The sequence below is a fragment of the Gallinula chloropus genome, assembly GCF_964237585.1.
Source record: "Gallinula chloropus genome assembly, chromosome: 9".
Lineage (NCBI taxonomy): Eukaryota > Metazoa > Chordata > Aves > Gruiformes > Rallidae > Gallinula > Gallinula chloropus.
This window is the reverse complement of record NC_140094.1, coordinates 11435369-11461770: the sequence shown is the minus strand read 5'-3', so window position 1 is coordinate 11461770 and position 26402 is coordinate 11435369. Positions and strand designations below refer to the sequence as shown.

The 26402-nt window shown below is 48.3% G+C and overlaps 1 protein-coding gene across 1 annotated transcript; it reads left to right on the top strand.

Moving 5' to 3' along the window:
* Window positions 1–608: 608 nt before the first annotated feature.
* Window positions 609–11370, top strand: WDR93 (WD repeat domain 93; the record flags this gene model as incomplete). Its single annotated transcript, XM_084267939.1, has 15 exons — window positions 609–872; window positions 1614–1809; window positions 2305–2369; window positions 2599–2681; window positions 3525–3648; window positions 5125–5212; window positions 5794–5977; window positions 6133–6203; window positions 6649–6735; window positions 7013–7144; window positions 7619–7835; window positions 8425–8485; window positions 9203–9359; window positions 9488–9668; window positions 10860–11370. 15 exons carry the CDS (start codon window positions 609–611, stop codon window positions 10975–10977), a joined length of 2028 nt encoding a protein of 675 aa, XP_084124065.1. The 3' UTR covers window positions 10978–11370.
* Between the last annotated feature and the right edge of the window lie 15032 nt (window positions 11371–26402).

Here is a 26402-nt window from a genome sequence, read left to right as displayed (position 1 = left end):
CTGTTCGGGGAGGCTGGAGCGGCTCGGTCCGGCCTCTCGGCTCCCGCTCCCCGGTTAGGCGTGGGGCGGCGGAGGAGAAGGAGGAGGAGGCGACAGCGGCGGCCCCGCCGTGAGCCCGGCATTGGCGTAAGCTGCTCCGGCCCCCAGTCCCGCCGTGGGGAGGGGCGAGCCCAGAGAACAACCCGGTGGCTTGGAAATGAACGTCCAGTGAAACCACCCGCTTTCCAGATTACTCGTGGGGGCTTCACCCAGCCCGCACAAGGCTTTTGGTGAAGAACAGGCTAATGTTTTGGAATGCTTTGTCTTAATTCTTGTACAAACTCACAGAAAGCGTTTGCCGCGGGCAGCCCACAGGTGCTGCTGTCCCCAGAGCAGCACCAAGCCCCGAGTGACAGAGGCGGTGCAGCCAGTACAAATGAGCTACATAGAATGGGCTGCTCTGCCTACCTATAGCGAAAGGAACCCCCTTTCCTCTTAAAAGATCGTTAATCGCCTTTTTCTTTCCCCCCTTTACCTCATACAAGCAGATACTGCGCGATTCTTGGTTCTTCTGCATCTGCTGTGGCTCCTGCATCTGTGGTGTGTTTTGCATCTGCAAGGGCAGAACCATGGCTGTGTATACCCGGGAGCATCCCTTGGAGATTCCTCCACCATCTGAAAAAGACTGGCTGAAGGAAGACGAGGAAGATTTCTTCCTGCTGGATCCCGATCGGGAGCGTGATGCTTTGCCTCAGCCCTTCAGGATGATCAACAAACTGGTGATGCTGGTTTTTGAGAATGCTATGGAAATCATTGAAAGGAAGGAGATGCTCCGAGAAGCACAAAAACTGAAGGTCCAGCCCACAAAATGCTTTCCTTCGGGTGAATTCCAGGTACACAGCCTCTCACAGCAGAGTTAGTGTCCATCGCTGTAGCAGCCTTTCTAGAGAATATCCTTTCAGTTGATTTTACATTCCTCTGTTCATCACCTTCCTCAGAATCCACCACCATCTCACTGATTCACTTCAAAAGGCTGCAGCTTCCAAGCTTGTCTGACAGGTTCTGCTTCCCACCCATCTATCACACCTCTCTGAAAAGAGAGAAGCAAGATGTTAAACAGCCCTAAATTCACCTTCTGCTGCTCAGGCTGGCTCCACCCTTGTTTGCCCAGAAGGTAATTAGTCAGTTAGCATATAAATGGGCAAACTCAGCTCTGTGTTATGGTGAATACCCTAGTGGGAGTTCCATGAGGAGAAGGGTCTTCTCCATCCTTACATGGAGGTATCCAGGAGGATACGCTGGTGTCTGCTGGTGTTCTGCGATTGTCCTGAGCAGTTCAGCATCCTGTCACAGCGTTAGGGAGGAGAGAGCTGAGTGCTACTGGGTTCTCAGCCTTTAAGGCCCCTTCTGTTTATTGGAAGAGGAAAGGTGGGAGCAAACTCATTCCCTATACAGAACGATCCCTGTGACAGAGATTAGAGCCTCTCCCCTGCTCTTCTGATGAAAGCTTCTGCAAAAATTTTTCCCTTGTAGAATAAATCAGCATTTTCCATTGGTGAATGGCTAGGAGTATATTGCTAGTACAGCTGACATATCCTCCACTGGGGAACACTCATTTTTCTCTTTCTTGGTAGGTAACTGGAAGAGCCAATTGCCTTGCTGTGTCTGGAAAATACATCTTTGTTGGTCTGTCCGTGGGTCTGGCTGCCTTCAGGGTGTCTGACTGGAAGGAGATCTGTGCTTGGGATGCAGTCAAGACGGAGATTTGTGCCATCCATGCTTCCCATTTGGGGAATGATTGCCATGTCCTGCTTGCTGTAGATGAAATGGGTTAGTGTGGTGTGGATTTCCTTGATCTAGCTGGGGATGGCTGTGTTCTGGAGCTGAAGGGTTGGCAGCTAAATCAGGAGATGGCTGACAGGTTTCCTAGAAAGTCCTGCAAAGAGGGTGTGAGATAACAGGTTGTAGGGTGGCAGGGTGGCCCTAGGGCCTTGTGATTAGTAGTGTGTGTGTGTTTGGTGTCCTCTCTGAAGTAGCAGAGGCAGTTGCAAAGCTGAGAGTGCAGTAAATTCTTAGAACACTGTGGACCAGAAAGAACCGTCGCTGGGTATGCTAGATATGTTTCAAACTGGCTTACCCACCTATATCAGGTGTTTGCTGGTGCTGGAATAAGGAAGACAGCAAAACTTTAGTGACAGAAGCAGTGGGATATTCTTCCTTAAGTCCAGGAAAAAATGTTGTCCCATTCACTCTCCTGCAGGAGAATGACTAACAGCTGTTCACTCTCCTCCTCCTGCTGCTGTTACTTTTGTATTTCCATTCCAGGGCTTGTCTGGCTCTTCTGCTTTGACAAGGAAAGCTTCCTACTCATTAAAGTCCTAAATGAAATGGTAAGTACTGAGTTAATTCCATAGACGCTGGGCAAAGCCTGGTAAGTAATCAATCATGAGGAGTAGTAGTCGCCCTCAGGAATTTGTCATGGGCAGCAGTACTTGAAGAGTGCTGCCCAATATTTATTCCTGTTCTTCCAACAATCTGTCTGGCCTTCACCCCACTGAGAGCTGTGTAAGGCTCACTGAATCAGTGATCGTGCTTTGAAAGCCTGTTTTTCTTTGGCAGGAGGATGTGAGCAAGCGAAGTGCTTGTGTGGAGGTGGTGCTGTCCCCAGGAGGTGATTATGCAGGAGTCCTGCTGCAAGGCAAGTGCAGGAACATGGTGTGTTGGGTGGCTGCTGTTGTGTTCTAGCAGAGGGGCCAGCAGTGATGTTTTTAAAATTCAGTGTTCTGAGTTCCCTGGGATCCTGTTCCAAATCCTCCCAGTCCCTCCTCCAGTTCAGAGAGCTGTGCTCTCTGTTCTTTCCAAAAGGCCTGGTGTTGATCAGGACTGATCCCAAAAGTGAGCCGTCTGGAACCGGTCAGTGCAGTTCCCTGCTCCCAGAAGGTGCAGTGAAAGCAGGTTTCCTGCTCCTCTCCAGAGATATCAAACTCAGTTCTTCCCTGCTTTGCTATGGCTCTCTGTTACTCTGGAAATAAGTACACCAGGAGAATTTCCTCTGCAGGCATAATCTGGAGTGGAGACACTCTAAACCCACTGCAACAAACTCCTTAACTCCTTGCTACAACATTCTTCTGCTTCATGGCAGCTGCCTTTGTAAACCCATTTCCTGCCAGCAGGTTTTCTGAACCCATTTGGTGGGATCTGCCTGGACATAACGCTGATATGTGGCATCCACAGAGAACCAGTGTGAGGCCACGTCTCACTTTCCCTTAGAGGCTATAGGTCAAATTACTTGACTCAGTCACTTAATGGATTTGGTTTTTTTGGTGGACTTTAAGGACTTGAGCTGGAGGCTGAGATGTCAGTCTCAGTTAAGCTTGTGAAGCCTTAAGTGGGAGGAGAGGTGGGCTGCATGGAGTTCACAGTGATGTTATCTTTCAAGAAACACCCAAATTGTGTTTAAGGATATAAGACAAGAGAGGCTGCTTGCTTGAAAGACCTTTTCTCTTCATTTCCAATTGCTCAACATGGTTTCCCAATGCAGACAGCACAAAAGCTTGGCTGGAGATCTACCAATTGCCTAAGGATTCCTGGCTGAAGGAGACAGAAAAGCACCCAGGAGCTGCAGCAGGGCTGGCTTGCGGGGAGAAGAGGTCAAGCTGGACATCTGTGGTACAAAACAGTTCCACTGTGCTATTTTTCCTTCTACCCTTTTGCCTACAGGTCTTTCCCCAAGCCTTGCTCCTGCAGACAGTGACAGCAAGATACAGGCTGAACAAGTCTGTCGGCCCAGGGGGATGGAGTATGTGTCTCTAGCTGCTACAGCTGCCCATCCCACATTTCACAAGGCCTTTTTGTTATTGGGACATGTTGACTCTCCTGAAACAGGCTCTCCAACAAGGTTCCCTTGGTCCCAGGGCTAGCATTCCTGCTGCCCCTCCCTGAAACTGGCAGCTCCTTTCCCAGTATTGCTCCATCTGAGGAGGCCCTGTGTAAGGGTATTCCCACAGGGCTTCTCCCTTATGTTACTGGGGAAAGGTGAAGGAGTGGGGATCAGGCCTGATTCCTCCACTTGGGAGTCTGGTCCTGAACCAGGGTTCGTGTTTTAGGCTGTTCAAAAGAGTAGCCTGGTGGCATCATGGCCAAACCTGCCTGAGCAGGGCAAGGTCTCTGCCTATTTGTGCTAACACTGTCACCTCTGGTTCTGTGGCAGAAAAGTCTGGAGCTGCAAGGAGACGGTTCTGCAGAGATGGCAACTGGCTTCAGTGAATGCCCTGAGCTCTTATGGGGAATTAAAAAAGCTGAGTTAGTGCTTATCCCTCTCCTGCATCATTTTCACCTTGCTAGATTTCACATCTCAGCACACAGGCACCTTCTGCCCGGTACCTCCAGCTAACCCTCTGTGATACCTGCCTTACAACTCTTCCCTCTTCCTTCAGCAAATCCTTTCTTGGACATTGAAGAGGGAGCTGCTGCTTAGCCCTGTCTTTGGGCCAAACATCCCCCCTAAGTTTGCCAAGCCAAAAGCAAACACCCTCTTTGCTGATTCCATGTAAACTACCCAAGTTGTTCTTGGTGCCTCCTTCCTTCTCAGACAGGGTTGATGAGTTCACCAGACCTTTTCTGTTTAGCCAAATGTCAACGTGTGTGGGTGGGGTGGCGGTGGGGACACACTGGTGCTGGTCCCCTGTTAGATTTTCTATTCCCAGCTATGAGTATGTGTGACCTCTTCCAGTCCTGGGCTCTCTGAGGTAAAATCTGGCTCTTGTACAGCACCCAGCAACCTTTGGTCCTGCTTTTTTTCTTCCTTGTCTCTGAGCCCAGCTCTGCCCCACCCAGGCCTGTGCTGCAACAAGAGTCCTCCAGAGAGATGAGCAAGATCTCAAGTGCAGGTTATTTAGGGCACAAAGACAGGAGGTGCCTGGGCAGGCCATCCTTTGTAATGTTGTGGAGAAAGCAGTGACCTCCCTCTCCCTCAAGCTTCTGTGTTTTGGCCTGAAGAATGAACCTAAACCCAGTATCTGCTAGGCAGTGTCAGCCAACCTTTGCATATGCTTCCTTTAGGAAACACTTGATTCCCACAGACAGGTGAAAAAGCAGCAGTGCAGAGCACAGCACAGGTCTCAGGCTGACATGTTTCTGTTGCAGGAGTCTTCTGTGTCTGCAAAAAGAGCTGAGGCAAAGCTGACTCCCCCAGTGCTGCTGCTGAAAGTGAAGCCACCCAGACCCGTTACAGGTCAGGTCTGCACTTACAACCTGCATCCTCCTTCAGGTGGCAAAGGAATCTGGTCAGAAAGGTTCAGTCACGTGCTCTGGGGTCCCTTCCTGACCTGTCTTTGTAGACAGCTGTAATCCTGTAGTGGGAGTTGCTCCTTACCCGACCATCTCATGTGTCACCTTTGTTAGCACATCATCAGGTCTTGAAGTGGGTGTTAGACACCCTTGGTGTCATTGTTACTGGAGATGGAGGAGGATGTTTCCTAGACCCTAGCAACCTGGCAGCACCCCTAGTTTGACACACTGAGCCCTGTGAGGGAGAGGACCTTATGCTGGGACATTGTCAGAATGCCACGGAAAGGCAAGGTGAGCTGGGTCCTCAGATGACTTGCCTTAGTCCCTACCTTCACGTACTGGAAAATGGGTTAGAGATATGGAAAGTCCCACAGAATATATGAATGCTGAAATACTTCTACCAGGAAGCTGCAGTGTGTCCCTCTCAAGACAATGCCACCCTGAAGGAGGGATGGTCACACACCATGAGCACCCCAGGGTGTCTTCTCCAGGGCTTTGCCTTTTCCCTTTGTGTTCCCAATCCAGGCACTAGTTTCAAAAGCCCTTTAGAAGCCTTGAAGAAAGTGGATGATGGCAGCATGCTTGGCTTAGGGTACAATCACCTAATCAAGGACTCCCAGTGGGAGCAACAGGAAGCCATCTTCCGCAGGACTTACCGGGAGTATCTGGAGGCTGAGGGAGAGACAGAGATCAAGGAGGAGATCCCCAGGTGAGTGGGGGCACCAACCAGAATTTCAGTCCATGAGACTTCAACACCGGGCACTTTTCAAGTGCAGCTGGAAGCCTCTATCTTAGCTTTACCTCCTTCATTCCAAGGCTTCAGGGCCTTTCTTTTACAGGTATTTCTTACTTCCTTTCTTTCAGACATGCCACTTTCCATTTTCTCCTGCCTGGCCAGATCCTACAGGTGGGGCCTGAAATGAAAGTACAGCCAGGTAATCCAAATGGGCAGAAAGCTGTTAACCCATGGAGCACATCACTGCATGACACTGAGCTCCAGTTAGAGCTCAATGGCCGTGGCTTGGGTTCATTGTTATAAATTCCATTTCCAAGGAGATAAGCCTGGCTAAATATGCCATTCTTAAGACTTTTTAAGACAGTCACTGGCATGGACTCAAACAAACTCAGCTCCATAGATAAAAAAAAACCCAACACAAAACCACCCAAGACACCAAGAAAGATGATAGGTAAGATAAAAGTAACAGACGGGGAGAGTTTGTTGTAATTTAGTTTCTGTATGAGCACAGTTTCTACAAGTCCCATCAGTGAAACTCAGAGAGCTCTAATGAGAGCTTTCTAATGGTGTTTTCATGTACTGTATTGTTCCTTTCTTTATCCCCAACCTCCTTCTCTCTTTTGTAATCCCTTTCTCTATACCAGATGTTCCAACTGGCATCAGTGTGCACTGGGATGGAAGCCACAATCTCTGCTTGTACTCACTGAACTGTCCACTCAAGGAGAAAGTGGGTAAGAAAGTCTTTTCTCTATCAGAACACTCTGGGGAGTGGGGGTGTTTATTCAGCCAGATCTTGATTCAGGGAAATGAGGATTAGGGAGGAGAGCTACTCCATGTCTTGGGATGTAGAGCTCCATTTCACCCAGACCAGTAGTATTTTCAGTGAAGCCACTGCAGCAGGAGACCCCAGAATGGTGTATATTTTATTGGGAGACTGGAAGCTGGTACCACGAGAGAAAATGCTCTGTGCTTTCTTACAGTTATCTTTCTTTGTGTCCTGCTGTTTAGATTCTGATCCAAAACCTGACATTGTGTGGCCATGTGCAGCTCCAATTGCATGCTCAACTGTCAGCTCCTGCAGCAAGTACCTGGCACTGGCTTGTGAAGATGCAGCAATAACTATCTGGGATAAACACCTAGGTGAGCTTGCCCTTTGGGACTCCCTTCCCTAAGAGTTTGAGGCTCTGGCTTGGTGTGAACAGGGGACTGGCAGTGAGTTTACAAGCTAATCTGAAAATAGTTTGGTCTCACTTGTTAATGAGATGCTTGGCCAGAAGTTGCCAATGCAGCTTGACTGCCTTAGCTCTGGCAGAACCCTTCTTATCCTCAGCATCGTAGGGGCTGTGAACTGGTGCAGCAAGGACTGAGACTGTCTTGCCCTGAGGCTGTGAGACAGTGACAGTCACTGCTGTGCCATTGCACCCTAAGGTCATATTTGTGGCTGACATCAGTGCTAGTGTCATCCTGACATGATGCAGGGATTCAGCATCAGGATTGTTCTGGTGGCTGCTGCCCCTGAGCAGGCCACAGTCCATGGATATATTGCCTGTTCCTTTTTCTTCCTAAACTGCTGTCATGTTTGTTTGGTTTTGTTTCCCCCCTCTGCCTTCCCAGGATACCCACTGTGTGTGACTGCCATTCTGGAGGAACGTCACATCCGTAGCATCCACTTCCTGCAGAGTTCTGCAGCTGCCAGAGAGGAGACACCTCACCCTGATGCAGATCCTGCCTGTCCCACCGTGCAGCTCCTAGTCCTGTGTACAGACAGCTCCTTGTATTTGGTGAAAGCACCCCAGGCTGGGAATTCCAGCCTCACGCTCCTGGCAGACAGGTGAGGTAGGCTCTGGTAGATCTCACTCCAGCCAAAGAAGCCGTGTGGTATAGTGGTCAGGTCCAGTGGGAAACCCCAGATTTTTGTGGAGCAGGGAACTTTCTGCTGCATTTACTCAGCTCTGCTGTGCTGCTGTCACAGCCAGTGGGGTTTTGCTAGGAGTCGGTTCCAGTGGTTGTACCAGCATGAGGGGTGTCTTGGTGGGGGGGTTCTGTGCACTAGGACACAGGTGCCCATAGCACTGCTCCAGGGCTGATGTTCAACTAGGTGGTTATTGCCAGGTAACGGGGAAGCTTTTCCCCCTTATCCCCTTGGTTTGAGTAGAAGGGTGAGCTTTGGGGAAGCTGCTGCTCTGAAGGCTTTGGTTTCATGCCTCTGTGGCAGTCAGGGGATTTGGATCTCCATTGTGGGTTCTGGCAGGTGTGCACAGGGAGGGGCCTTGGGCATTCCTGCTTTGTCTCCATAGAGGAGGGGGCTTGGCTGGAGCTTTATGCCAGTCAGTGCCACAAACAGCCCTGGTTGTTATCACATCCTCTCAGTACGAGTCAGGTACACGGAACAGTGGCGTGAGCCCGACTCTTTTTTACAGGCCTGAAGATCCAAATCTTGCTGTCAGTGCTGTGGTGCCTGTCCTGGCATTCCCCAGTGCAGTGAGTATTACAGCCAGCTCTCATAACTGGGTTGAGAACATAGGTCTATCTGACCTAGGATCCTGTTTCTAGTAAAGGCTGTAACGAGGTACCTAGAAGATGAGGAACAGGGCAGTCAGATATGGTGCTGCCCTCACACCCATTCCTCTTTTTAGCACAGGGGCTTCCTGCACCAGATCTGTAGGTAGCTGGTAACTCTCAAAGGATTTATCTTCTATGATCTTACCCTGTGTTCCCTTTTGCCCTTGTGTTCTAACAACCGCTGAGGCCCTCTGCACATGGGCTGGTCCTTCTGTCTGCAAAGGCAGGAGGGTGCAGATGTGAAGCTTCAGGCATCAGGGTCAAATATGAGAGGACATCATGGTGAGGAGAAGTTTTAAGCACAGATCCAGCCAGACCTTTCAGGTGGCCTCAAAAAGTTTTCAAGGTAGGGGAGAAAAAGACTAAAAGCTGCTCAGCAGAGCCACCTGTGCAGAAGGCTGGATCTAATTCAGTTCCCACCTGCACTGCTGCCCCTTCCCAATCCCAACTGGCAGCAATTCCCATCCAAGTTCCCTGCACAGCCAGTTCCTGACCTGCTGTGGCCCTCTAACTGTCAGGAAAGAAAACCTTGTCATGGTTGGGGATGTGCAGACCTGAATGTTGTTCCATGTCCTTTCCAGGAAATACCTCTCACCTCTCCCACATCTGTTTCTAAGTGTCAACTTGCCTTTTCAGGCCCTGGTCTTTTCCTGGGATGGCACAGTGTCCCTGCTGAACACTGACACATCACAGGTTGTCTACTGCTTCATTACTCCACCTTCTCATGCTGTAGCATCTCCCTGGCAGCCAGTGTTCGCAGTGGATAGCGTGGATGGGTGCCTGCTGCTTCGAGGTGGGTAGCACCTTGGCATAGTCTTAGATACCTGAACACTGATACAGTGTTCAGCTGTGCACTGATCCTTGATAGTTCTTACTGGCTGACTCCTGATACAACAGCCCACTGTTCTTGCTTGTGTCTAGGAGATGAGCAGCAGGCAGCAGGTGTCTGGGAACAGAGCAGAGCCAGTCACAGCACCATCTTCATTTTCGACTTCGACTCCTACCCACTGAAGGAGGCTTTCCCAAAGGAACCAGATTTGCCTCTCAAATCCTTGCAGAACCTGTCATGGACTGAGAGATGTAACATTTTCTTATGTGAGAGGTAAGGTTCTTCTGCCTGATAGGTAAGTGCACCTGCGTTATTGTAAGTGGTGGTGTTGCTCAGGTCCATGCAAGGTCTCACCCTGCAGCTTCTGTGTTCTTCTGTGAGCTGTGGCAGGTTTATGTTTGGGTAAGGTTGATGTTCAGGTAGCTGGCAGCTGCTCAGAACCCTTCCTCCTCTTCCTTCTGTCCTGCCTGGAACAATTTAACAGCTGTAAATCAGGATGCCTGGGGCAGGCTCGTCATTCCAGGCAAAGAGGGCTTGCTCTCAGCCCCAGTTCTAATGTGCATTTGTGTAACACAGATAGTGCCAGCTTGTCAAGGAATATGATCCTCACTTAAGTGTCTGCCTCTTCCTTTTGATCCCATAGCCAGGGAGATCTGGGATCTCTTTCTACGTTGCTCCTTCCCTCCATTCCTCTGTTCATTTGATGTTTAAACAGCGTTGTGTTGATTGTTCTCGGTTTGAGAAGGTTCCCAGCACCCAGCCGAGGTCGCAGAGCTTAGCTGATGCATTGAGCACATACCGTCACTAGATGGCAATGTGACATCTCTTATTGGGTGACCTTTTCCTCGAATTTTGGGAACCCGGAGCAAGATCCATGTGGATGAAAATGACATTCATAATAACATTTTTTGTTCTTATCACTTATACCTTAATTATTCAATTTGAAAAGAAACAGGTGGGGGCAGGTATGGCCTTACAGCAAATATTCCCTGGTAGTCTTCCCTAATTCCTTGTCTCCAGGTTGGATCCTGTAGTGTTGCCTGGTTTGTTAAATACAGAAAAGTTTCATCCTGTGTTACTAGCTCCAGTTCTTCCCTTCTTCTCATAAACCTGGAGAGGAGACTCTTGTCTGCCTTATACCAAAAAAACTGGGGAGACATCACCTCCAAGGGTATCTTGCTCCCTGCTGAGAGTTCAGACCAGAGCAGAGCAGATACAGCTGCAGAGACCTGTGCCTACAGAGGCAAACAGGCAAAGAGAAGTACAGAGGTCACTGCTGTCAAGAGCAGCAGACTCAAGCGCTGAGTGGCATGAGGGAATCACAGAGGTTTTTCAGACACAAGAAGCCTGAATAGCTTAATTTGTAGTGAGCCCTTGGGACGCTTGGGGGAACCAAGGTAAGGTTGTCTGAGCACCAGGGGACTGCCAGGGACTGTTTTAACCGCCCTTTTCTTCCCTCATTAGGCAGCAGAGCCTGCTGGGACTCAGGGAGCAGTTGCCCGAATACTGGAGTCGGCTGCAGGCACAAGCAGCTGCCATGGATGAGGAGAGACAGAAGGTGAAGGGACAGAAGAAGCTGTAGCTAGCCTTGCATCCTGAGGGCCAGGCTCTGCTCTATTGCAATCCTGCAGATCTGTGATTCAGCACTGATATTTTGACATCAACCCTGCTCCAATCCATGCTGCCGCTTTCCAGCCTGGGGCAATTTGTCATCCAAAATAGCTGCTTGCTCAGCTACAGGGATCTGCACCCTGCCTGTCTCCTTACCTACCCCACAGCCTGTTCCAGCAGCGTTCAACCCCTGCTCCTCAGAGACACATACTGCTGATGGAAGAGTCTTGAGGTAGGAAAGGCCTCTCACTGAGGTGTCAGTCCCAACACCTGCGTGGTTCAGCTAAAGATTTGTGCTGGATCTCGGAGTCTTCCCAGAGACCTGGAGCGTCAGAGCGATACGGTGCTCCAGTGGCCCTCCTTAATAAAGCTTTTTCTTCAGTAAATGTCTCTTATTCTTCACAGGACTGTCATTTTGTCAGGCTCTGATGTTCTTTCTGACCTTCTGCTGCTGGGGCTCACCAGTCTGTCTCATCTTCTGCTCTGACTCTGACAGGAAGGCAGCAGGACCTTATCAAGAGACCCGGTCTTTTCAAACCAGACAGCAAATCAGGCATGAGGGTGGCATCCTCCAGAGCATAGCAGGGCCAAGCAGCAGTGACACTGCTGAGTGCTTCAGGCCTGACCTGGGCTGTTCTGCAGTCTAGTTGTTGCTTTTGACTTCGAAGCAGGCAGCTTTGGGATAAGACTGCTTAGGAATTGCAGCCTGGAAATGTGCAAAGAGGCTCTCTGGGTTCAGGTCAGGTTAGAACTGGTGTTAGAGCCAAGAACTGATGTCACTGAGGAGCAGGACAGAAGCTGGGGGATTTGGAGAAGTCAGGACTGTGCTGAGCCAAAGGCAGGCAAGGAATGTGGCTAGCATGTTGGTCAGAAGCCATAAAAAACTGAAGCATCCCTCCTACAGGCAACACAGGACAAAGCTAGCAGAGAAGATGCAAGGTCAAGCATCCATGTGTTTGTTTCTTACTCCAGAAGTATTTTCTGGTCTGTAGTCTTGTGGGAGACTGGCAGCATCTAGACATTAGCTGTGTGCTCCGTTGGGAGCTGACGTCTACCTGCATTTTACACTGAGCATCTCTGGTCCTCAGGCAGTCAGGTCCTCTGGAACCTGTGGGGCTTCAGGGACGGTGACTCAAAATACCCATTCTCAAGCATAGAAAATATGCTTTCTTGGGCATAAACCCCATGGAAATCATAGAATCATAGAATTGTAGGGGTTGGAGGGGACCTCGAGAGATCATCAGGTCCAACCCCCCTGCCAAAGCAGCTCCCTAGGACAGTCTCAGTCTTTTTACAGCTGACCATGATTCTGTGATGACTGCATAATCCACAGAGAATCTGACAAATCTGCCAGCAGCCACTCCAATCTATGTGCATGGGGGAGCTGTGTTTTTTACAGGTCTCCCTGTAGTGATGTCCCAAAAGGCTCTGTGCAGGGAACCAGGGTCTCAGCAGAGACTGAGCTATGCAGGCACACCCAGGCCAACATCCTGGTTCAGTTTTTCATGGCAAGCTGCTTTATTTTGCACTGAGTTTGATGAGAGGTCTCAGTTCATCCACTGAAGTAAAGTCACCCAGTCTGTTGTGGAGGTAGGAAAGGGGAGAAGCATTCTGCTTGTCTCACAGTTTCAGATGCCTGGTTTTGCTCTGGAGAAGTACAAACTCTTTGAATTAAACCTTCCTACGTGCTACCTTTCTGAAGGGCTTCGAGGGCCATAGTAAAGGCTCTTGTGCTGTCATTTTCCATCTGCCACAGATTACAGCTTCACAACTTCTCTCATTGTTAAGGGTACTGGTACTGAGTTGTGTGAGCACTTGCCATCTGCTTCAGTGCCAAGTCAAGCGGGCTAGCTCAAACCACCTTCAGTGCCTGTTTGGACTCAGCCACCTGGTTCAGCACTCAAGTGAAGAGGGAACAATCCTTGATCCTTTCTTCTGTTCTTGCTGTGGTGGGAGTAGCAACTTAATTATTTTTTATTTTCCTGTGGTACTTTAAGAAACAATGGACCTTCTGCCATAGCTGGGGACAGGGGATTGTTCAGGGCAGAAATTCACAGAATCACAAGGTTGGAAAAGACCTTTAAGATCACTGAGTTCCTGCCCTATACTAAACCATACCCCTAAGCACCTCACCTACCCATCTTTTAAACACACCCAGGGATGGTGACTCTGCCCCCTCCCTGGGCAGCCTGTTCCACCTCCCAACAACTCTTTCAGTGAAGAACTTTTTCCTAACATCTAAACCGAACCTACCCTGACACAGCTTAAGGCCAAAATTCCTCTTCCTGCATTGCTTCCCACACTGCAGAGGGCCAGCACAACTGATACATGGCCCTTCAGACAGCACTGGGACTAATTCTTGCTATTTGTGCAGATGTAAAGGGCTTGGGGTTCTGTACCCTTGATCCTATCCCATCTGCTTTCTATCCAGAAGAGGAGCAGGGCTTGTCTAGCATCAGGAGAGGCAGGACAGGATCTGCTAAACACTTAGATGTGCTGTGTTTGTGTGTATTCATCTCAAGATGTGCTTGTTTGTTTGCAGTTTGAATTTGCTCTAAAACTCTAATCATGTGCTTGGCCAAGATAACCAGGAGCTGGCAGGCTCCACAGAGAAAGGAAAACAACGAGCAGCTGCAGGAGGCTGATGAAGAGCCTTTGTTTTTGCTCATGACTTCAGCAGGGGACTGTTTGTTTCCTGCTTTTTTGAAGGGATACAGAAAAATTTGGATGATCGGTGTGTTGACATGTGTGTTGGTGATGGAGCTGTATGCTGAGCTCCACAGCGTGTTCTGGAGAGGACCAGAGGAACCTGATTTCTTATTCCACTGACAATGCCCTTGCCAGCTATTCTTCTATCCCTGGTCACTCTGTGAGCAGCTCTGAGCCAATTTGAGCTGTTCTGCTGCTGGAAGCTATAGAAAGGCCTTGAGAGGTATCATTACCATCAAAAGGTGACACTGCTGGAGTTTTGGCTGAGCCAACTCCTACCTCAATACCAAATTCAGTGAACACAGAGATGCTACCTGGCTGTAATAGGTGCTGTCTGGCTTTGTATTTTACAAAAAAGTAAAATTAGGTAAAAAAAATCAGTTGCTGGGTTGAGGATTGTGAGGGAGGAAGAGGAGCTGAGTGCCACAGAGAGGCGCCCGAGCAGCATGGCTCCAGCCGAGCCCCTGGCTGCCCAGCCATGCAGAGATGGTTTCTGTGGGAGAGGAGGCTGTTCTCTGATCTCAGGAAATTATCTGATGTTCTCTGCAAGAAGCCAAATGTCATCTTTCTTCTTTGCATTCTTGCTTGTGCTGTGGAAGCAGAGGAAATCAGAGGCTCATCTGATAAGATTCCCCCACTCCTGAGGGCCAGCAAGGGTTCGGGCTGTTTCCCCAGTCCCTGTGCTGGGGGAAGGAGTGTGCTCCTCTCCTCTCCTGGGAACAGCTGAAGAGTGCTGTGCTCCTCGCCTTTGTGCCACCGGCCTTAATGCAACAACCCACCGGTCCCGTAGTGCCTCACCATGTACAGCCTGAAGCCATCCTAAGGAGGAATCTGCAAAGACCTCTGTGTGCTCTCTGGGCAAGTGATGTCCCTGCAAGACTCTGGGACGTGTGGTGGTGCCTCGGGCAGGGCAGTCCCTGCAAGCGGTTGCTCTGCTTGCTCTGCGGGTAGGGGTGTACTTGGGTGTAGGGGCATCACAAGGCCAAATTTCCTCCCCTGCTTTACAAATTTGTGGCCAGCTATAGGGCAGCCAGGTACTGCACCCAGCTCCTAATTGCTCAGATAGCTCTCCTTGCCCAGACTAGTGTAGCCTCATTACCTCCAGTGCCAGTTCCCTGTACCAGGGTGCAGCTTCCTCCCTTTGACTCCAGGCTATAGCTGTCAGTTGTGCTGTTCAGCCTAACTACCCAGCTTAACTCTTTCAGTTCTCCCTAAAACGTGCCAGATAGCTCAGTCTGGTTCATTTTTGGGTTTCCACAAACCCCTTCCACATTGTTCCTGTTTCTGTTCCAGTTTGTCCTTGTCCAGTGTTCCTGGTACTGTTCTAGGACACGACACAGTATTCCTTGTGCTCACTCACAGGGCAAGGGGACCTTGCTTCAGCTGGTCTTCATTCCTGATGTTGCAAGAGCAGGACCATTGCCTGGGATAAGAAAGGAGCTGTGTTTTTGAGGCTGAAGGAGGAAGTTGGCCGAGCCTAGCTGAGGGTGCTAGAGAGATTTGCATGATGACTAGGGTGATGCTGTGTTTTGGCTGTTGCCCTGTGGATTTACAGGCACTTTATGCAGCTGAAGACAGACAGGGCTCACACTGTGAAGAACTTGCACCCTACGTAAGCCAAGTGCTGGGGCTGGGCTGTAGTGGAGCAGGCTGGTTGTGCAGTAGGGCAGGATTTGTCATAGCAGGAGCCAGCTCTTCACGTGGCACATGTCTGTGCGGTGCCACGTCTTGGCTCAGCCCCAGGAAAGTCCGTGCTCTAAGAGGAGGGGAAGGCAAATGACTCATGGTACTGCAGGGCTGCTGAGGAGGCAGGAGGGAAATGCACAATATCTGAATGGCAAATTGGTGTGAAACACCTCGACTGCCTGAGCCCGTCAGGCCCAACAACTTGTTTTGTTACAAGCTCCAGTGTCAGCCCGCTTGAACAATTGGCAGCTCTTCTCTTCTGCATGCCACGGGTTGCATTGTCATCGGGGGAGAGGGAAGAGGTGTGTGTTGTGAGGGGGTGTGGGCAGGAGATGGAGATCTGTAGGGGGAAAAAAGTCCCGTACTAAGTTATGAGGAAGAAACACTAATTAGACAAGGAAGAGGAACCTGCCAGGTTGCAATCCTGACCTAACCAATTACAGGATAATCCAGTGTAGTAGTGCAGGGTAAATACTAAGTAGAGGATGTTTCTGAATTAATTCCTTTTTAAAACACAATGATCATTTAAAAACATCCGGTACCCTAATTTTAAAGTGCCCATCATGGATGCCAGCACAGCCTGTGGGAAATTGTCCTGGTTGTTAAACCACCAGTCATGTTTGACTTCACACCCTGTTTATAACCCAAATAGGTCACGTTCCAGCTTCCAGTCACAACACCTTGCTGGATCTCTGGGAGATGGAAGAGCCCACCAGCAAAAGGTGGGGTTGTGTGGAGGGGCTTACAAGCCATGACTGTGTGTTAAAGCGGATGTAGGGAGAGTAAACTGGTCTCAGTGTCCATGGTGGAGCAAAGTAGTGGGCTCAGAAAATTTGTCCTGGTTGTGAGGGCAGTGTTAGCATGGTTTTTCTGGGGAGTCATAGAGCGTCCATCAATGGAAGCCTTCTTAAACATCTGCCAGGAATGGCATCATACAGACCATGCCCTGGCCAGGGATGTTCACTGGTATAGGTGGAACTCTTGAATTGTTTCTAGCCCTAATTTCCTGTGATTCTGAATTTCTAGAATCAAAAAGGTCTGGGTTCCTGCAGCCTTCTGTGTACCTTGGATCCTCGCTCTCCGTGAAGTTCTAACATACTCTTAGTGTGGCGGAGGAAAATGGGGAAAGCATTTCACCCGATTCCTGGGGCAGTGCAGAGACACCACAGGAGAGAGGAAGCAGACCAGGAGAAAGATTTGCAGTTGCCCAAATGGGAATCGAATGCTTAATTCCATTGCTAGTAGCTTTTGCTCTCTTTATGGATTTCCTAGTGACAGACTCCTGGCAGAGACTGCTGCAGTGCTGGTGGATGAGACAGGCCTAAACAGACCTGCCAGGTTGTACTTCCCTCCCACTTTTCCACTTCAATAGCTCTTACCCTTCCTGGTCCCACTTTGCAGTGAGCAGGCAGAGGACACTCCAGTTTTGTCATCTTCTTTTTTTTTTTTTCCCTGTGGAATTTTATCAATTAATTTTCTTAAAAATATTTCTGCTAAAAGCATCCCCAGAAAGTCCCTTGGCACCAGTAAACGTTTGCAAAGGCTGAGCGGTGTTGGTCAGCATTGTGGACAGGCGCCCTTCCTGCAGATTAAATCAGAACCAAGCAGTGCTGCCAGTGGAGTAACAAGCAGTAAAGCAGATATGAGTGATAAAAGGAGGAAGCCCTGAGTTATTTGGCTTTGCTATGATCACTTTAATCAGCTGCTTTCAGGAACAAGTTGTGTTTTTCTTCAGCGCATATTACCAGTGCTGTAAATCATCATTCCTCAGGGAGCAGAGAGACTGAGGTTATTTACTTGTCGGAACCAGAGTGAACAGGTAAAGACAGACTTACACATTTCCTTTACAAAATGAATCTGAATCAAGAGCTTTCCTCTGTATATTCACCTCTTGAGGAAAAACCTGAAATCCAGGTCTGGATTTTACTCTTCAAAGAATCACAGAGGGTTAGGAGTTGGAAAGGACCTTGAAAGATTATCTAGTCCAACCCCCTGCCAGAGCAGGATCACCCAGAATAAATCACCCAGGAATGCATCCAGGCAGGGTTTAAATGTCTCCAAGAGGAGACTCTTGCATCTTACTGTGACTACACTGATCCTAATCTTCCAGACTGGGGAAGAAAATACAGAGCCTGGCTGTCATTTAGGATGCCCATTCTGCTTGTGCACTTCCATTAGAGTCAGGCTTAACAACAGTTTCTCTTACTGAACACATTAGGGCAGCCTCATTATAACATACTTATTTTCTTGAGAGACAGGCATCTTGTTGCCTCATTCCAGAGCTTCCAGAGGAAAACCATTAAACAGGTTGCAGTTTGATTATAATTGTGGTGACAGTTGTTTTCCCATTTAATTTTGACTTTGCCTTCATTCTTTGGGAACAGAGCAACTGCTAGAGTCCCTCTCTGTCTTTCAAAGATGCCATCCTGCAGCTGGGAAATATTTAGCAAGGCACTGGGGCAACAGGACAGACACATAAAAGGCACAGAGTGAAATATAATGAACTGTTGGTGAAAAGATGAGCCAATTAATGCTTTCAGCTGCTGCAGCAGAAAAAAGACAATATTCCCTTCCCCAAAGGTAGATCAAGTACTGGTATGTATTCCAAAAGTCTCTTTAGAGAATTTAAATGCATCTTCCAGCTCTAAGCTGTGGACTCACGTAGCATTCCAGCAATAATATTTTCCCAAGGATGAACTGTTCCTGAACTGAATGGCCACTGAAGTGCATTTCATATGTGAGGGATTTCAGGTTAGCAGAAGCTTACAGTTCTATAAGTAAGGTATGTATCATCTGTTGGAAAGTTAAGCCTTTCCCCAAGAAGTCTGAAAAAACCCCGTGAGGATGTTTTTAACTTTTGAGTACAACCCCAGGTTTTTTTCACTTGTCTTTATTATCTAATTAGAGGCAGGGGGTGAAGAAGGAATGAGAACTCTGAAGAAGTATGGGGTTTTTTTTATATTTTTCTCAAAGGAGACATATTGCCATATTTTGTTTCATTAGTTTAAAAAAAAAAAAAACACAACCTTTTCCACTGAAATGGTCTTTTGAGCAAAAGCTCCTTCCAGTGAGCTCTATGCACAGCTCAGTATTTGGGGGAAAAATAAGAGGCTTGGTTTTCAAAAGAAATGAGGTATCTTGGATGTCTTTGTATACAGTGATACTCAACTGGAGTTCCTTCAAAAGAATTGTGTTTTTGTTTTGTCCCCAAAAGGCCTCCTTCAAATCAGTCTTCTAAGGCTTTCCAGATGAATATATTTGCTAGAAAATGCACTGAAGATTTGTCTGTCAGGCACATGAGGAACAATTTTTTTCATTGCCTCCCTGTGCTATAAAATTGTGCTGGCTGATGGTGCAAGGGCCATCTGTCTGACCTGGACAGTTTTAATGTCCACCCAAGAATGTGAAATTAAATTCCTTGGGTCAAAGTCACTCCTCGTGTGGCTTCTTTGAATGTGCTGACGAGCAGAAGGTGAGTTTTAATGAAGGACCCTCTATCTGTCCCCCAGGCACTGCATAGGTTTGCAGAGCATATCCTTAGCCCTTTGGCTTCACTGCTTCAGAGCAATGGTCTGGTAATCCACAGTGGCTCTTGGCATCTCCAGGGTGAGGCAAAGCCTGATGGACTTCCAACCAAAGCCCTTCTTCTGGAGCCACATGGCAGCACCAGCTCTGAAATGCAGCACAGCGATGGTTGTATTTATCAACCTACTCAAACATTAAGTTCTGTGTAAACCATGAGCTGAGCCCTGTGTTTGCTGCAACCCCTTGGGCAGAGCCAAGGCCTGGAATCAGAAAAGATGCACAGGGATGAAATTGTGGCTGCATCTGTGGCTGCTGTGCCCGCAGTCTGTCCTGCTACAGCTCTGTGCTGGTGGCAAACGGCTCATGTGGGTGAGATTGTCCAGCAGAGATGATGCAGCCAGTGCCCAGGCAGGGGCAGAAGCCTGGAAATTGCTTCCCAAAGGCAGCACGCTGCTGAGAGATGAAATGGATTTTGAAGTAAATCTTCTGGAGACTCGGGGGCCTTCTGGAGGGATGCTGAAGAGGGCAGGGAGTTGCAGGCTGTTGTCTTTTTCAGGAGTAAATGCTTTTTATGCCATCATTCTAGACCCCCTTTTGGCTTCAGTGCCCTCCCCACGACAGTGAGGCTGATTATTTGTGCTAATGTCCTCATCTCTGGTGAACAATATTGCTGCTGTATTTAATATGAGAGAAGGTTATTACAGTATTATCTAGAATGAGCCATAACCATTACATGTTGCTCTCTATCTCAAAGCTAGTTTTAATTAAAACTGCCAATAACTTTTGAGGACTTTCACTTCTGGAGTTGAAGTAAAGGAGCAAGATGCTCAGGTGGCCTCCTTTGATTGTACAACTAATTATTAGAAAGGTGGAATCAGGTTCAGTGGCAGCTGAGCCCTGTGGTTTCTCTGCTGGCTGGGAGAGTCCAGCCAAGCCTGGCTAAGCTGACCTTCCCGAGATGTGTGTGTGTTTGTGAGCAGGTTGCTATTTCCTCAGGCCCACTGGAGGAGATGTTATCCTCCCTTACTCCACTCAACTTACTTTTATTATGAGCCTGAACTGTGGGATTTCATCTTGCTTGGGATGCTATTTGATCAAGCATCCTGGTAGCCAGAAATAAAGAACTCTGTCCTTAGCAATTGCTTGGTCTGGAGTAAATGTGGAGAGTTTTCCTGCTCCCTACTAAGCTTCAGCAAACCTGGACATCACATCTCCTGCTCTACCAGCACATGTGACAGAATATGAGGTCATGCCTCCCTTTACCCGCACTAAGAAGAAAAAAGCCTCACAAGTGAGGTATTAAAAGACTGAAATGAACATGCAATTAGAGATCAGAGAAGCTTTCTTGCAAGAAAGTGCTAATTAGCCCAATCAGATTTCTGTGTGTCTCTTTCCCTGTGCACATCAGAGTTCAAGCTTTAGATAGTCACAGGAAACTTGGAAAATCCATTTAAATCCAACACCAAATGACTGATATAAGCTGTATAATTGATCTTTACTCAGACCTTTGCCTGTGACCTACACGTGATCAATAGGTGAACGCAGCAGAGGTGAGTTTGGCACTGTAGCTGGCACTGAAAGCAGTTTGTGGGTGGAAACACTCGAGGGTGTGAAGTGATCTCCCCTTTTACCACATCCCATCTCCACCCTCTTGCCCTGTGAAACTGTGGATGTGTTTGAGATGTTACAGGCAAAGCACAGGGCAGGTTTCTAGCAGGGAGAGGTGAAAGCAACAGGGATTTCCTGCTTGTTCTTGCAGCTTTGTGAGGAGGGGAACCACTTCAACCCAAGAATCAAAGGGGCATCATGAAGAATCAAGTGGCCTTTTCCTCCCACTTCCTCTACTTGTGCTTCATCTCCTGAATATCACCTGGTGTGTGGCACCTTTCCTTCCCTGATGGCTGTCGATGGGCAATTTCCTCACCACAAGTACTGGTGGGTTTCTGCTATTTCCTTAACACCTCTCATGCCCCAGTACACTTAGTACCATAATTATCACATCCAGGAGAAAAAAATCATCCCAGATTTACCCTTACAGCACGTTTATACTCAGATTTACAGCCCATCCCTTTCCTGGGAGCATAGAGACAATCCTACACCATTACATGGTTTGAGTAAGCTGGAATCCTACCAAGCCATCCACCCCATTGCTGCAATGATATGATTATAGGCCTTTGTAAGCAACCATGTGTACTTTGGCTTTATTTTCGTATCTAATCAGTTCATATTGAATCAGCATTAGCACTGTAATATGAGGAAAAAGACAGCATATTTGTTTGGGAAAATAAATGCAGGCACTGATGGTATGTGTGAGTGATATTCCTTCTTAACTGTGCCATGAAACCATTTTTTTCTCAGCCTGAAAATTCAGTCTTGATTTTCTTAATAGCCAGTTCTTTCATTTTGTTCTCCTTGTTTGGCCTTAAAAGTTATTTACAAGGGGCTTCTAAAAGCTGGTGATTTAGGTTGCTCTAATGCTTGGTTTGTTTTTGTCTCATCAAATTGCCTGCTGACCTGCAAGCAGCGGCCAAATCAGACTGAAATTAAAAAGGTGGTAGAATATGCCCCAGTCTCTCCTCAATCAATACCAGCCTAAATTACTGCAAACCTGGAGCCATGGTGCATGTAATACATCATTTTGTAACCCCATAAATTGCTTTTAGCCAGTCTCTTCTGATTTCTTTTTAATGGCCTTTCAGCTAAGATCAAGTGTAGCATCGGTTTCGCATCAGCTGCGCAACCTGCCCAGGGACCGGTTCACACTGGCGCTGGGATGAGCTCAGCCAGATTGCTGCAGCTCCTCGATGCTGGTCATATGGAAGTTGCTCTGAGATGCCTCCCCTTTGAGAATTGTGTTCACAGAGGCAGTACTTGGCTTGCCATGGATGGTGAAATCCTTCCCAAGGCTGGGTTCTTACTTATCTCATGCTTGTTTGAAGGAAGTGAGGTTGTAATTTGGGATTTAACCCCTGGGTTACGTAGCTCCAAGGCACTAGTCCTTCCTGTGGTTTCTTTTGGGCAAATGGAGAGTTTCAATCCCTGGTGGGGACCAACTCGTACCTCCACAAGCTGGGGTCCTACCTCCTTCCACGGCCTCCAGAGACCACAGCTGGGGTGGTGGGGGCTTGGGCAGTGTGTCTCCCTCTCCTGGCTCATCCCTTTGCTTGCACGGAGCCATGTGAGACTCATGGAGCAGGTGTTGAGCCCTCTCTCCTCCCGAGATGGCCCTGTAGCTTATGCTGAGATGGAAGATCCTCACCATCTGCTAGTGTTGCTGTCCTGGCCCCACCACTCTCTTCCTGGCAGGTACATGCCTGTGCCACAAAACCTGCTGCAAGTGAGGCCCCGATTTGCCTTTTGACCAGCTGCCTCCACAGCTGAACTGGAGATACGATGGACACTTGGAGAGCAACCAAATCACTCCCTTCCACCGGTCCATTCTAGAGAATATGTGCACAGAGTTATCTTCAAATAGGTTCTGAGACATGAGTTAAAGCCAACCCAACCAGAAGCAGGACCTACATTGCAACCCTTCAAACAGGACTCTCTCCTTTCTGAGCTTGAGAAAGAAAAGATTTAATGTTTAGGAAGAAAAGAACATTCATCTGTGGGTGCTTGCTGAACCACCAACTCTGCTTGGCACTGAGGGCAGCTCTTCTCTTCTTGATTTTCTCTTCCACTTCCCCCCAGAGATTGTTGTAAGGAGCTATTAGGAAATGTTGGAAGAACTATGGGAGTAGCTGTAATTAAAGTTCAGCCTTGGTCTGTCTTGGTGCAACATGCAAGTGAAATGATTCCTTGGGCTGGGAGACACATAATGAACTGAACTACATAAGATGCTTAAAACATGTTGTCTTGATCTGTGCAACTTGTAGTGCCCTGAAACAAGAATGTAGGCTGTGCTGCAAAGAGCTCAAAACACTTTCAGATGTTCAGAGATGGTCAGAGATCAGATTTTCCTATCAGAAGTATCAAACACCCCCTCCTTTCACCAAAACACAGCCTCTTTTAAAAACATCTTCATAGAAAAAACTGTGCCTGCTGTTGGAGGGCAGAAATGCAAAAGTCATCTTTCAAGCTGGCATTTTAAAATGAAAATTTCTATTTTATCTGATTTCCAATTTCCCCAGGGGGAATGCCAGTATTTCCCGCTGGAACTTGCTGGCTTCCTCTCAAATGATTTCCAGTTCAGAAGAGAAATAATTTTGCTCTTGGGACAGTTACAGGGTCAATCTGAAAGGAAACAAAAGACTTCTGAGATGCTGGGACAAAACACCACGTTTCCCTGCTACGTGCCAGTGTCCTCTCTACTGCAGAAACCACTTGTATCCCTGTACATAAATAAATATCCACAGGGCAGTGGCTTTACTGGGGGAAGACACATGCAAGCAGCAGCAGAGTAACCTGTGAGTAACTGGCTTTTATTTTTCTAGGACCTTAAAATCAGATGTTACTCCAGAGCATCCCAAAGTAAGTCTGGGTGGGACGGAGGAGAACAGCGTAACTGCTTTGAGAGTACTTTGAGGTTTGCTGTTCTGCTGTGGCCTTTCATCAGGAGCTGACAGAAGCTTCAAGGTGACATGGAGAGGCCATTCCTGTGGCCTGTTCCTCTTGATGGGCTTCAGGTGGGTTAAGAGCTGCCCAGAAGTCGCTGCACTTTCCAGGCGATGCAGTCCTGCGTGTGCAAGCGGGATGTTGCCGGCAGCTTCGGAGGAGGGTACCACTTATCGCTGTTATTCTCAACAGGGCATCTTACAGCTCATCGTGTCTTCTGTAACCAAACAGAATGGACATCCAGCTGCAAACTTAATTCCTTTTCCTTTCTCTCTGAACAGCAGGAGCAGTGTGCCATAGGTAGGTAAGACCCCATGCCTCTTTACGTATCTTTATTCGAGACTGCAGTGTTTAAAACTTTCTGTTAATAATAATAAAAAGCCCTCTTAATTAATGGAGCTGGCAGTAGTGACGCTGGCAATACAGAGCAAAATCTGACAAGTGAAATTACTTCAGCAGAAACATAATAATGAACTTGTGTGCAGATCACAGCCCTGATAGGCGTAATGTACTGCTTCTGGTTTCAATTTGCAGGGCTGACCTTTCGCCAAAAATGAATTTTAATAGGCAATTGACTTAAATAATTGGTATGTGTTCAAATCAATACTGGAGCGTGATGGCTAAGTGGTTAAAGTAATTGAGGTGTATGAAAGGGTTCTTTAAAAGATTTTCATATATGGATCAGAAGGATGGTGTTTGTGGCTATTGGGGCTCCATTCCATGGCTGTGCCACCACTCAGGCTCTGTGTAGGGCCACCACTTCTGTAAAACCACTATTTTACCTCCTGGAGCCCTCCCAGCAGGGTGACCATGTCCCCCAGCTCCACAGAAACATGGACTGCAGCGCTCAGTCCTTTCACTTGTGCAGAACTTACAGACATGAGGAGGATGCTGTGCTCTCTGGATTGCTGTGCAAGGGAGAATTTGGCTGCACATCCACCCTGGTGTAAGTTACGAGTTGCCTCAGGGATGCTGCAGCACGCCTGCTGCTCTCTGCCCCTCCGGCTGCCCTGAGCTAGCCCCACGCTGGGGTTTTGGGGCTCGAGTCTTGCAGGTAACATCTGTGTGATCTTAGTGAGCTCACGTTTTGCACGTGCAGAGCAAAACTGAGAGTAGGGGATGTGCCATCGCACCCCAGCAGTCACCACTGACAGGTATCCAGTCTTGGAGAATGCTAAGGATCTGTTCTCTCTTCTGGAACTAACACAAACAAATTTAATCCTGCACATTAAACCCAGATGCTGAAAAGCAGAGGGCAAGACTGTGGTTTGAGAACCCATTCTGCAGGTCGCTGCTGCTAACCAGCTCCCTGGCTACCCCGGCCGGGCTGGTGATGCCAAGCTCTGCTCTTTCTGCCTCACCCACCCCAGCTGCAACAGGGGCTGTCTGCACACCACGGTTTGGTTGGTGATTTATGAGGCCAAGGAAACCCCAGGTTGTTCTTCCATTGCTGACCTGGCTCTGCAAACAGGGCAGCAGTGCTGGCTTGCAGAGGCACAGGGTGAGACAGGGATGCTTTTATTACATGGGGTTTTTTTAGCAGATGTGTGCTTTGCTGCTGGCTCTGCCCCCAACATCTTTATAATTCTACTGCATAGAAAAATCTGTTTCTTTGTCCAGAAAGGATAAAACCCCCCCACCAAAACTATTTCCACTTAGACATGCTGTCAACCCTTTCCTCCAGGCTGAGCTCTCCTCTCTCTCCCATGAGGAACATCGATGATTTGCTGTGAAAGTCACAGGTTTCTTCCCTGGGACATCCAGGTGGCTGGTGTAAGAGCTTTCAGGTGGAGAAGATGGGCTTTCTTTTGGGTGTGTGCACTGAATCAGACCACCTGAGAATCATTAAGGCCATGAGTTTATAAAAAGCTCTTCCTCAGTTCAGAGGTTGACTGTTGGTGAGGAGTTTGGGTTGGGGGTTTACAGCATGAAGAGCCTCTGCAGAGAAACTGCTTGGGAGCCTGGCTGGTAAGGTGGGTTGGTGACTGCTTTGGTTTTGCTTATGCTTGAAGCAGCTGCTTCAGTTTGGGGCTGGATCTCTTGTTGTGGGGTGCTGAGGAGCAGGAGGAAGTTTGTACTTGGGGAAACCAAGTGAGGAAACAAAACCTGCTTAATTGTGAGGTTCTCTGGCCTTCTCTTCCAGGGAGTGTATCTGGGGAGAGGGGGCTGTGCCAGTGCAAGCTCTGGCAATGTAAACAGCTTTAGGAGAGCTGCTCTGCTTGGTGCCAGGGAGGTTGAATGTTGACCTGAGTTTGTAGTGAGCACTCTGTTGGGGTTTACAGGTATAAAGTGCATTGCTGACTGTGTTGGTAGGTGGCAATGTGGTCTGTGTTCTGACACAATCTTTACCCTGGTGTCAGGAAGAGGGGCCTGAGCTGCAGAGCAAGTTAATATGCTCAACTTGAGGTGGGGGGCTGGGGAGAGATGAGCTGTGCACTCTGGAAGCTGCATTTATTACAAATTCTGCTGCCTTTGTGTTTTACCTGCTTGCTTCTCTTTGCTGGCTACAGGAAAAAGACTTGTGGCATGTATGGGTGTGTATTTCAGCTGATTGGGAAGCTTATAAAAATAGTAAACCTCAAAATCTAGGGGCCTTTGCTGTTGACTATGTGATGAAGCCACCAGGCACCCTTGGGGCAGACTGGGTGAGCTGTCTTGCAGTACTTTGTGTCTGTCTGTTGAGGCTGGCTGTTCCTGGTTGGGGTGGCCCAGGGGAGGACTGTGGTGCTGCTGGGGACCTACAGGCTCTGCAGTGTGTGATGCTGATGTGCACGAGGGCAGCACGAAGCAACCCCGTGTCTCCTGGGAGGAACTGAGTGTGCCATGGTGGGTGCTCCCTATGAGGAGGTATCTTGCTCCCAGCAGACCAGCCTTGTTCAAGTAGAGTTTTGCTGCATCTTCTGAAGCTAAATTTAAGAGACT